Source organism: Cebidichthys violaceus, unplaced genomic scaffold, assembly GCF_023349555.1.
Source record: "Cebidichthys violaceus isolate CVI_PGR_0920_01 unplaced genomic scaffold, fCebVio1.0.p SCAF_10, whole genome shotgun sequence".
Classification (NCBI taxonomy): domain Eukaryota; kingdom Metazoa; phylum Chordata; class Actinopteri; order Perciformes; family Stichaeidae; genus Cebidichthys; species Cebidichthys violaceus.
This window is the reverse complement of record NW_027176263.1, coordinates 10,848,964-10,861,720: the sequence shown is the minus strand read 5'-3', so window position 1 is coordinate 10,861,720 and position 12,757 is coordinate 10,848,964. Positions and strand designations below refer to the sequence as shown.

At 42.9% G+C, this 12,757-nt stretch overlaps 1 protein-coding gene across 6 annotated transcripts in view; it reads left to right on the top strand.

The window, feature by feature from the left end:
* Window positions 1-12,757, top strand: part of arid4b (AT-rich interaction domain 4B) — a 37,927-nt gene that overhangs the window by 6,755 nt on the left and 18,415 nt on the right. For all 6 annotated transcript variants that reach the window (XM_068725164.1, XM_068725158.1, XM_068725149.1 and 3 more), the window contains exons 3-8: window positions 4,851-4,961; window positions 7,874-7,939; window positions 8,201-8,291; window positions 9,520-9,599; window positions 9,974-10,065; window positions 12,047-12,188. In XM_068725164.1, coding sequence (XP_068581265.1) covers window positions 4,851-4,961; window positions 7,874-7,939; window positions 8,201-8,291; window positions 9,520-9,599; window positions 9,974-10,065; window positions 12,047-12,188 — 582 coding nt within the window. The remainder of the gene's footprint in view (window positions 1-4,850; window positions 4,962-7,873; window positions 7,940-8,200; window positions 8,292-9,519; window positions 9,600-9,973; window positions 10,066-12,046; window positions 12,189-12,757) is intronic.

Genomic DNA, 12,757 nt, shown 5'->3' with positions numbered 1-12,757 from the left:
TACGGTGGACGAAATGGAGCTAGAATAAATGACTGCTCCACTAATACACTCTCCAAACCATACGACTCATTACAACATATTGGCTGACTGTGCATATTTTGTAGGTAAAAGTTCAGCAAAGGTGAGCTTTGACTGATGAATGTGCAGCATATCTGAATCTGAAACGTATACTTGGACATAACCATCACTTTGGCTTTAATTGTAGCGAATCAGCGAGAGGGGCAATATTTGACTGGTGGAAGTGTGTCTTAATAGATTAGTAATGGGTTTTGCTTCCACGGGACACTCTCCCACAAACAGCCAGTGGTCTGTTGAGAGAATGACCAGGATCCCTTGAGCCCCTCCCTGATGACTGATATGAACACCATAGCAAATTATCCATCGCCCCACAAATGTGCTATTGGTATTCTTCTTTTTTTTACCTTCTGAGAGTGTCTTTTTTACTGAGTTGTAGAATAAAATTGCTATAGTCCCTCAAGCTGTCCAAGAAATGCACTATAAGCAGCAGCAGCTTATTTTCAACTGGCGCTCGGTGGAGCTGGCTGTTAAATTTTTCATGACCTGAGAGTCTTTTATTGAGCTGAAACTGATCTCATTCTGCTGTTGCCATTGTCACCCCAGTATATTTATTTCTGAATGATTTGAAAGCTGTGACATGATGTAGCAGCGTTGTCTGTTGCGTTCCCCGACTAGAAAGACTTAAATACGGAGTAGGCTTCAGATCTCTAGTAATCAGTGAAGATTCAACAGCCAGGACAGACAACAACACCGGTTAACCGTCACTTCTGGGATTTACTTTAGGTCGTTCCTTTGTGGATGGGGGGGGGGGCTTTTAAAGCAGGAACAAATAAAAGTTGTTATCTAATGTGGAATCTGGGCGCGTCTGACTGACATCCAAGTCGATAATCCTTCAGTGGAGCTGCAGTTCTGTGAACACTTTATGTTTGTGTCTTTCCGTGCCAGCCGCAGTTGCGTTTTGTCGCTCCGTGCCAACTCCCATTTGTGTGCGTTTAATGAAGTACATGTGCCTGGAGAGCGCTTTCCCTATCGGTGGCACTAGGTGAATGGCCAGAGAGCCGGTTTTGATCGTACCTCTGTTATCACCATTACGCCGACTTTTGCATGCAGCAGCTGAAGCAGCGCTTGTGTTGAATACTGCTCTGCCCTTCATGTGGCAGCATCTTGGATGAGAGCCACTCCTGTGAGGTGTGTGTGTGTGTGTGTGTGTGTGTGTGTGTGTGTGTGTGTGTGGCGTTTTCTTCAGCTTATTTTTAGTCGGTGAAAGGATGTTACACCTCACAAAGGCACAGGAATTCCGCCTCCCTGAGCTAAGTCATCTTGATTGGTTGTTCTTCTGAGCGTGTCTGTCGATCTGTGCCTGCAGGAGTGATGTGTTTTTCTCCAGATAGCTGTAGTGTGATCTAATCCATGGATAGATTTAGTTTAATGCAAGGAGGTGGGGGCATTATCAGTGGACACGACAACCAGCTCTCTGTTTGTGTTGGCATGTGAGCATGACAAATGTAAATCTGGCCTCAGCAGTGTGTTATCACCCCTGCCTTGTTAAACTGGGGTGGTTTGGCAGCCGCAGCTGTCAAGATAACCCAAGCTGCCCCTCCATGAGTCAGTAGCACGACTCTTCCTCCAAGAAGAGGAGAAGGAACAGGCTTAGAGCAAGGAGAATCAAAAAGGAGACGTTATTAGACGTATTGGTGTGAAGGAGGAGAGAAGGAAGTGGTGTTCAGCTCTGACGAGAGAGTTGGTTAGCTAGTGGGAATGTAAACCTGGCGTTGGCTGGGGCAGCTGGTGCTGAGGCCGACCGCACTAGAGACTAATGAGGTGTTTATCTGAGAGTTGGGGAGGCTGAGATGCTCTGGACTCTGCCCCTGAATCCCATCTGTCAGAATCCATGAGACACCGGAGAAGAGGCGCCCTGTTCTAGTGTGACTGAGCCACGGCCTCCCTAACACGGAAGACACAATTTGTCCATCCGTTAACAAACTTCTTGTCTAATTTTTTGTTGAGTTTTTAAATTATTATTTTTTCTGGGTGTTTGATTTATTAAAAATGTTCTTTGCAGTGTTACATCTCAAAATTATTTAGTTTTTTTTATTGCACTTTCACATCATAGATAATAAACACATTCACTATTTTGAAACACTACTATTAAGTCAACAGAGCATTCTTACCACTGTAGTATTCAGTACACTGTACTTCTTCGATATCAATTGGAGCATCCTATTAGCACAACAGCCAAACTCTGGGTTTTTTCCATGAAGACTTGGCTGAGGGTTCATTTAAAAACGATTGTTTTTTTGTTTTTTTTTAAAGTGGGTCACGCTGAGGCGAGTCCCATAGCGACGAACCTCACTCTGTTATCAAAGAACCAGGGAAGTTTTCTAGTCTGCCAATCCAGATAATCTTTCCGTTAATGTCTCCTAAATAAGATTCATTTTTTGGTCTTATGGTTTGTGGCCCAGAATCACTTCAAGTTTCCGGAGTCTGTCAGATAAGATAATGTAGGATTTAGCCTCCGGTAACAAATAAATTGAAGAGGGACATGAAACCCTTTTTGTTCATTTGGATAATTGGACAGTGGGTATTTTTAACCTTATTTCTGTTTCACCTGTTACTCTTCTATCAGCGGGGCAACATGTTGCTCATGCATATGCAGGGTATTTCACCAAGCATCATTAGCAGTTCAGGGACGACACCGATTCCAGATCATGTTTATGTGACCCTGATACTGATCTGAGTCATTCAACATTGAATATCTGCCAGGTTCAAAATCCTGATTTAATATTTATTTTTTTCTACATAAAACAGCTGTGCAGCTCCTTGTAATGTAGAACTACATAAATATATTCAATGCACATGTGTCCTTAATGTTACAGTATGTATAGTATCCCTGCAGAGGGGGGTGTAGGTGTGAAATGGTTGTAGGACTGAGGTATGAGCAGCATTTAGAGTACACAAATACACAAGTTCAAATGCAGTATTCAATCACTTCTAGCACTTAGGAGGCATGGTGCACTTCAGAGTCAAATCAGCTGTTTTTCCCTGTTAACTTGAGCTCCCCGTTGAAACTGTTGGCTACTATGTATTTCTTCATGTCATTCAAGGGTTTGTTCACGTGCCGCACGTTAGGAATGCGTTTAAGCTACACAAAGGCAGTACTGTAAGTCATCTTTGTGTACACAGAGTCTAGTGGGTTACAATAGACAAAGGAGCAGGATTGATGAAGATGATAAAACCAGCATATTGGTTTACGGGAAGAAAAAAAAAAGTTAACCTGTAAACAATTGAAGAAAGTCAAAGCTCTCAAATTTACAGATGTGGACTTTTAACCGTTTTGGACCTTAACGTGGGGCGGTCGTGCCAAGAAGCTCTGCAGCTGGTTTCAGCGTTAAGTTTACGTCGCTGGTGTAGTTTGTAGTTGGAATGGCAACAATGAACAGCTGTTGTGTGCTTAGAAATAAAGATTTATGTATTTTATGTTTATCTCTATGTATCAGAAAACATATCTTACATAGTCTTACAAGTAATTAACTTGTAGTGTGGAATTGAATATGCCTAAAGTGTTTGGAGAAATTGGTGCTAAATGAACAGAGCCATCTTTCTGTAGGGATTTTTGTAGCTAATTTGATGTTAAATTGTTAGGGAGCTTGGCAATAGTACATTTTATTCATCCATTCAGAAAATAAGATGTGTTTTCGTATTTAGTGCTGCTACAAAAAGGCAGGGATGCGCCACAACCGATATTAGGCCGATTATGACTCAAATAGCTGGATGGGATATCTGTGACAATAGGGCCGATCTGTTCAGTACAGTTCTATGTTTATATGCCATATACATAATATACAGAATTTACATTTTGTTGCTGCATTAAAAAGGTTAAACTTTAATTGTAATTCCTTTGTTGCTGGTGTACCATTTATTATTTTTATGACAAATAACAATTCAGTAAATTTATGTCCATGTATTTATATGTTACAATTTGTTTTACAAAGTTGGTAAAGCAATTTAAGTCAAATCTGATGTTGCCTAACACCTAACACTTCCACACAGTGAGGCAGACCGCTTATTAATCAAACCCTGGTACCAGACCGGTACTTGGTATCGGCTGACACCCAAAGCCCAGGTGTCAGTATCCGGACTGAAAAAGTCAGATCGGTGCTTCCTCCCAATTGAAAGGTACATTTGCAGTTTTGCACATTAGAAGAGGAGCTGATGTTTTCCTCAAGTAACACACAAAAGTATCGGCTGAATGTCGTGTTGCATTTGGTCTTGATGTGTCCTGTCAACAGGAAGCGCGCCCACACATTGGGTCTTATTCTAGAAAGATGTCTAAATATACCTCTGCTAGGTTAGTGGAGCCTTAGAGAAACACCCTCAGTAAATCCATCTCCACACTACATGAACTACAAACATCTTCTGCCCTCATCCACACACTGAAAGTCTGTTTTTCTCTGTGTACCCGATCCTCCGCAAATCTGTTCTTGAGAGGGGTAAAAAAAAAAAAAAGTTTTGATAAACATCCAATGATGACACAGGATGGTGCTATTTGTTTCAAATAGCGTCTTCTCTGTAGTCATCAAAGCAGTAGTGAAGTGGCCTTTTTGTCTGCTCCCTTCGAGGCTTGTTTTCCAATACCCAGAGCAGATGGTATGTGTTTTCCGTGGATGAATCACTGAGGCGGGTGGGTTTTGCATAGCTGGCCTACACTATGTGAAGCTTTAATGTGTGTCCTCCCGCTTTAGCTGTGAGAATACACCTGTGTCGGTAAACTTTATTTATATAAAAAAAAAAAGGCTTTGAACTCACTGGTTTCTTCTTTTTGTTTTCCTCAGACTCTGGAGGAGCCCCCCTACTTGACAGTAGGGACGGATGTTAGTGCCAAGTACCGAGGGGCTTTCTGTGAGGCCAAGATCAAGACGGCCAAGAGGCTAGTCAAGGCCAAGGTAAGTCACATTTCAAAGTGCTTATGATCCACAATTAAAAATGCATCGTCTGTCTGTGTTGTGTGTGTGTGTGTGTGTGTGTGTGAAGTGGATCGCAGCAGGGCGAGGGGCTCTTGTCTTTGTGCGAAGGTGCAATGATCAAGATCACGCAGCTCAGCTTTTATGTACAATCAGAGTGGATTGGAGATGGTCACATTTAAAAGATGCCCTCCAAAACATGATTAGAAAGTCCTCATAGTGCATTTAAATGACATTCTTGTCTGTGATGTTGCACAAAATCCAGCTGTGTTGCTTACATGCTCGAGCTCTACCACCTGCTTTAGGTTGTTAGTACTGCTCAAGTAGCTGAAACACTGATCGGGGCCCCAGATGTGACAGATGCTGAGTCTGGCCTGGCCCACCAGGTACCAGTCCTCTCCCCCGCCCGCCCACTGCTTTCACATTTTGTCGTGGGGACGGCGTGATTGCCGTTTCCCCGATGGTTTGATGCCTTGCCGATGAAGGCGTATCGTGATGCACGCATTACAGTGTCTCATTTCCCAGTGGGGCTAAAGCATCTGGATAATACAATAGAGACAGATCGCTCGTCTCTCGTTCTGCTGGAGTGTGTGGGAGGACCAAAGATTAGATACTGGCTGTTTCACTGTGTCAATGCACTGTAGTTCCCCCTGTAGAGACAAAAGAGCAGCGATGTGCTGCCATCCAGGCGCAACGGCTGAAACCATCAGAAGACTTTTTGTCTAATGGACGGAGACAAAACAACATGCCAAAGTAGACCATGTGATTTTCTTAGTGTAGATATTGTGGACTAAAATGAAGCTAATAGGGTAGTCTCGTCTCATAAATTAATTACCATGCTAATTGGCCCGAGTGTGGGTTTGTTTTTGGGTAGCTGTAAAATGAATGTGAGGCTCTGTTACACAAACGGAGAACATGGCAACTATTCAGTGGTTGTTGTGAATCTGAATATCCCGCTGTAATGGATTCCTCTTTAGCTCTTTGGTTCATTAATCCCGGTCTGCTTGTTTAACAGAGTCGACGGTGGCAGCATATGGCGCTGGTGTGTTTTCAGTGATTTTTAATGCCCAGTAAAAGATCCGCATGGCATTCTTATTTATGACGACGATCCGTACTAGAATTAGCACCATGTCGGCATCACTCACTGGGACATGTTCGGCACACGTTAAATCAGACAAGACTATGGTACAGTAACAAGTACTGTGCCCAAAAAAAGAGCGATGCATGATATATTCAACGTTCATAGTACATGTTTAGCAGTTTTTATTATAGATTGCACTGCAGAATGTAAATAAAGGAATCGCTTGAATGAAAACATTGCATCTATTTGTACTGTTTGTTGTTCACCACTGGACCACTCAAAAAAGTGATATCCACACTCTTGTTTTCTTGAAAGTAAATGAGGGGATTCATTCCCTTTAGTTGCATTATACATTGTGGTACAAAGCCCTGATTGGAGGCAGTATTAATGCAAACAAAGTCAATGGAAATACATGTGCAGAGGTGAGGAGATGCAGATTCAAAAGGACACAAAGTGAAGGCGAAAACGCTAAAGTTAGAAATGTTTTCAACTGGTGTCCCTCGGCCAAATGATTATTGAGGTGTGTTGTTAGTGGGGGATCATGTCCTTTCGCTGTTTGCATTTTCACTTACCCCTTTTGAATTTAGTGCATTGAAACTGCCTGCAGCTCAGTAACATTTTAAGGCTTATTGGAAGAAAGGATCGTGATGGACTGTGAGCTCCTGACAAACCTATTCATATCACACATTTGCCAGAGGCTTTATTTTATCAGAAATATGGCTTCATATCTTATTCCAATATTTGATGTTGAGTCTAAGTGGTTGTACACTTTGTGTGTGCGGTTTCAGACTTTCTGTTGAACCGTGCGGCAATCAGGCTCACAGTTAGGATGTTGACAGGACGTCTCTGAGAAGTTAAGGAAGTCCTTTATTCAGATGGGCAGAATTGTTATTATCTCCAGAACTGGTGAAATTCAGCCTCAGGAAGCGCTTTATTCCGTTCTCTGCCATCTAATTTAATGAGATGACAATTTAACAGCATCTTACACTATGTATTTCTTTCATTCATTGTCTTGATGCCGCCTTCATAGTGAGACTTTGATTGCTCGTCTCTGCTGTTGTTATGTTTGAAAACCGTCTGAATTTGTTACCGGCAGGCTTGTTTTTCTGAGATGGGGTGCTTAACATCTTTCTCTGCCCACCGTATGGCAGCTGATTCTAAACTAAATCAGCCGATAAAAGCGAAGCCAGTTTTCCATTAAAATTATGTTAGTATTTTACCCGCACATGCTCTCGAAAATGACTTCAATTTCCCTCAGGAAACAAAGAAGGAAGCACACGAGCCTGTTGATATATCAAGCAGGGAGGGGCATATTCGTTTCGCACACGCTCCTTGGAAAAATATGTGACGATAAAAAGCGTGTGCGTCTGTGTGCCTTGTGCTCTTTTCTGTCACTCAGCGTTGCCAGGTCGCCATGCAGATGCAAGATTACCACAGCATGATCAGATTATGATCTACTGTGGCTCACTTAGGAGGGGGGGGGGCAACAGGAATCTACTGCAGTTGGCTCCAACAGATGTGGCGCAGTTGCCAGTTTGTGGGGGGGGTCAGTCACTCAGCGATGCCAGAAATGAGCATTAAATATTCACACACTGCTGCTTGCCTAATGACAGCAGGAAGTCTTTACTAGCATGTTATCTGAAATCGCACCAATTTAAAGTAGCACACCTGCGTGAAAGAGTCCATCATTGTAATCAGTGCAGAGACGTGCTGCCTCTGTGAACTGGAGGATGGTGGGGCCCGGTCAGGCCCTTGGGGAATTGTTTGTTTATCCTCGTTACTGATTCCCCCCCCCCCCCCCCCCCATCCACAGGTGACCTTTAAACCAGATCTGTCTACAGCTGAGGTTCATGATGAAAACATCAAAGGACCTCTAAAGGTAAGGCAGGAAAGATGGAGGAGCTGGAACGTTCATCACACACAAGTTTATTACCATTGATGACTTTAGTTTAGTCTTTTTTTCAGCTCGCACTATAAGACCATACTGAGTGTAGAAAGTCATTGCTTTGCATATTTATTTCAGTCAATCATGATTCTTGTGTCAGCGATGTTCTTATGGTCTCATTACTTAAAAAGCCATTCCGTTCATCATTAGTAGCACATTAGGATGCCACATAACAGCAGTGTATCCGTCCCACAGGTGGGTGCTGTTGTAGAGGTGAAGAATCAGGATGGAGTTTACCAGGAGGCCACGATCAATAAGCTGACCGATGCTAGTATATATACTGTTGGTAAGTCAATAGCAAACTGTGTCTCTCCCCCTTTGTGCTCTCCCTGCAGCTATCTAACAAAACATGCTCGTGTAATAGGAACTCCAAAAGGTTTTCAGGGTTTCAGGTTTTCTTTTGTGTTATACTGAACTTAGTAGAGAGAACCATCTTCAATCAATTCCTAACAAAGTAGTGTCTCACAGTACAGCAGGAATACTGGAAGTGTGTGTGTGTGTGTGTGTGTGTGTGTGTGTGTGTGTGTGTGTGTGTGTGTGTGTGTGTGTGTGTGTGTGTGTGTGTATATATATATGTGTTTGTATATATTTATTTTGTGTGTGTGTGTGTGTGTGTGTGTGTGTGTGTGTGTGTGTGTGTGTGTGTGTATATATATATATAATGTAACAAGTAAGAAGTGCTGGTAAATGCTGCATGTAGGAATGTAACCCAAGATAACTTTTATTATTGATTCATTTTTCTTTCAAATAGTTGATTGATTGTTCATAATGTGTGAAAAATAAAAAGGTAATTGCTATTTTCAAAAGTCCAAGGTGACTTCCTTAAATTGCTTGTTTTGTCCAACCAACAGTCCAAATGTAATGTATGTATTTTGGAAGCTGGACTTTTTTTGAATTATTCTTCCAAATCATCCACAGTACACAGAGTACAGACTGCTGCTCAGATCTGTCGTCTCTCAGCGGCTGCTCATCACTTAAGAGAGCCCACGGAGTTTTCCCCGTCTCCAAACACTCAGCGTGGCACATTTTGATTCATCAACAAAAACATGAGTCACTGTTGAAGTTACCTCAAGTGCTCTTCTTTCATTGTTGTCGCCAAGTATATTTGAGCGAGCAGTGCCTGATGGGATGTAGTGATTTACACATGTGGGTTATCTGTGGGAGCATTGTGACTTCTGGTTGATTGAGTTTTTTAATATGATATATATTATGTCTCGGGGGATTTGATAGCCGTTAATAAATAAACAAATGACATCAATAAATCCTCAAGCACTTCCCCTTCGTCTCTTTTATTTTACCATGTGTACACTCTGTGTCTGACGGAGGGTCCTTGAAGCTGTAGTAAAGCAGTGAGCTGCCTGCTGGAGGATCTATCTAAGCCTTAAAAACACAAGTGTAATTTCATACATATCATAAATCAAGCAGACATTTTGTAAGTTTATTTGTGTTTACGTGTGTGTTTTTGTGGACTCCCGTCCCACCCACAGCAGCCTAACAGTCTCTCATCTCTGCAGTGTTTGACGACGGCGACGAGAAGACCCTGAGGCGTTCCTCTCTCTGCCTGAAAGGAGCGCGTCACTTTGCAGAGAGCGAGGCGAGTATTGTGCAGTTTCATACCAGCCTCAGTCTCTCAGCTTTCTAGAGAAGCAAAGCTCATGTTACCTTTTAATTTCATTTAAATTTTGTCACCAACCATCTCACATCTTTACTCATGGTGCTCAAATTAAAACGGCCGCTTACGAATGGTCTCACGTCGGCATTCAGAATTTTAGTTGTGATACATTTCCAGGCACATCACGGCAAGTTTGCCAAAAAAATAAAACGCTGGGTAAATCCCTACGTTTGCAACTGATTAAATCCCACAAAGAGAATTTCTTCCAGGTATAAAAGAGAAATCTTTTTGTCTTACAATTTAGTGTCTGACAAAGCAGCGCTGAGACTCTCTGCTGTTGTTTTTCTCCCCTGCAGACACTCGACAGACTCCCTCTCACCAACCCTGAGCACTTCGGCACGCCTGTCATCGGCAAGAAGGGCAACCGCGGCAGACGATCGAACCCGATGTGAGTATCGCCCTCCGCCTCTGCACATCCCACAGGGCTCACATCAAACTTAATATATCAGGAGGTCGGTGGTGCTGGAGGCGAGGGATTTCCTGTACCAATTCACAGTCGTTTGTAACAGGCTCCCCCATTCTAAGTATGCTGACAGCAGTTGAAATGAAAGATTTACCCTCATCTCCATCCCCTCATAAACAGCGCCCCAGACCTGAAACTAGAGAGCCTATACTCTCCTCCTCCAGCTCCTTCATCACGCCGGGATGTAGAGGCAGCGTTAGCGCAGCACGGTCTTGCTGAATATTATCTTTTCTTTCTTTAACTCAAATGTTCCAGTGGCTGTTTTGTGCTCTGATGTTTCTGCTCCTGGGAGACTGCAGAGTTCTCATCGGGGAATAGGAACTGCTGAAGGCTTTTTTTGGGAGGTGGATATAATTGTGGCTCCTCTCTGTTATAAAGAGGACACACTGCTACGTAATCTCATTCTCTGACACCCCCTTTGCTAAGGGCAATCTTAGAAAAGTCAATATTTCTCTAAACATTGATGTAATATTGACTTGGGTCTGTCTCAGCTGCACATTGACACCTTGGACCTGTTGTCTTCCGGTGCGCTAATGGTGTCTGAATTCTTGAATAACGAGGATTGACGAGGCAGTGGATATTGACATTACTGGGAAAAGAAGATCGCTACATTTCTTCTTCTGTAAATGAGATGGTTCAACATTTTCTTGCTCGGGGTTAGATGAGATGATTGATACCTCTCTCTCGTCCCTGTATGCTCAATATGAAGCTACAGCCAGCAGCTGATTAGCTTAAAAATGGGAAAAGAAAAGCTAGCCTGGCTTTGTTCAGAGGTAGAATATAATTAACTGACTGGTACCTCTAAATCCCACAATTAAGTTACAATTAAGTTAGTTTCCAGGGAAGCAGCGGAGAAGCTACTGCTTTCAGCCCAGTAGAACCACAAAGCGCCGTTTTTCTACTTATTGTGGGCATTAAGCACATGCGTTTTAATGTGTATATATTGAGCTTTAAAGGTGCTGGAAGGAAGTTACCATTTAACGTAGCTCGGCTCGCTGTTGACCCCTGTTGTTGACTGTTGGCTCTATCTTCATATTCAGCGTACAGACATGAGAGAGTGGTGTCGATCTTCTCATCTAACGTCCAGAAAGAAAAGTAATTTTAAAGGAATAGTTTGAGATTTTGGGAAATGTGCTTATTCACCGTCTTCAAAGTAAGGGTAACTGTCAAACAACCCCGGCTACAATATATGTGAGGCAAACTTTATCCGACATGATTTGAAGGAAGTGTTCCTCATTGAGTGGCTAAAGTGCTTTGTTTGTGACTTTGATTCACAGCTTAGTTGTTGTTGTCGTAGTAGTAGTAACAGACCGGCTGATTTACTGCTCTTGAATCGTGCCAAACTCTGTGCCTGAACATGAACATAGAGTATAAAAAGAGGACGGAGGATCCTGCTGCTTTGCATGTTCACTCAGAGGCATGGCTGTCTATCTGCTGGCCGCAGTCACAATGAGCCGGCTCGTCAATACACTGATCCTAATGAGGGAGCTCGTCAGTAAAGCTGGCTTTATGTTTTTGCTCCGCTGCATAACGGAATGACTAGAAAGGCTTTGTTGTGCTGCGGATTGTTAGTTGGAGGCTTTTTGATGTTAAATGGAAAGATGATTGGTCAGCAGGAATCCTCTGCCTGTATTGAGAGAGACCAGCACACACAATGGCATTTTCCGAACCTGATTAAATATGAAATGCAAGCATCTTTCTGGCTCTATCAGCAACCAGAACCTATTTCTATTTAAACAGCAGTGCTCCACTTTTATGTAAAAGTGGAGACAAATTGACAGCACAACATGTTCTCAATCAAATGTCAACCAGACGTGATGAATGTTTTTAAATGAGAAGCCACATGCTCACTGTGCCTACCTTAAATTGCTGTGTCTGTTGAGTAAACTGCCCTTATCTCTCACAGTCAAGAAGAAGAATTGTCTTCATCCTCCAGCGAAGAAGAGGAGAGCGACCAGCGGCAGAATGAGGATCTGTTCGGCAAAGTGGTCTGTGTGGAGGGGGTCGCCACCGGGGACAAAAAGAAGACCACGTGGTATCCTGCTTTGGTGAGCTCATAGTCTGCCTTCATTCACTGCTCTCTGCTCCATCGCTGTGAAGAAACAGAAGCAGGAACCACTGCTGCTGGTCTGCCAGTGCACTCACAGCATTGTGCCATTTCATCTAAACGCCCGCTTATGTAACCTCAATGGGATTATGTTATTACATCAATCAACAAATATTGGAAATATGCACGATGATGTGGTTAAAGAGCTGATTCCTTTAAATGAGATGTTTTGCAGTAGCTGCCTGCCTTCTGTAGCTAGAATTTCAGAAATGAAAACAATGCAGCTCCCTTTTTGGAGGAAAAAAAGTTATGGCTGATGTGTGCACAAAACTTTTGAACGTTTGATGTTTTTCAGTCCTTTCCGATCCATTTGTTTCCGCCCACCCATAACTCTCAGGCAGCGTTAGCGCACAGTGAAATGGTGACAGGCCTTGTTTGTTTTTGTAAGTTTTGCAAGTGGAACTGGGAGAATGGGAGAGGGTGGGGAAATCTGTCCTTTAACTGTGTAGTCAGCGGGGCCCCGCCTCCAGGGTTTGTTGTTCTTGGCTTGCTGTCGACTGAGCTCAATGC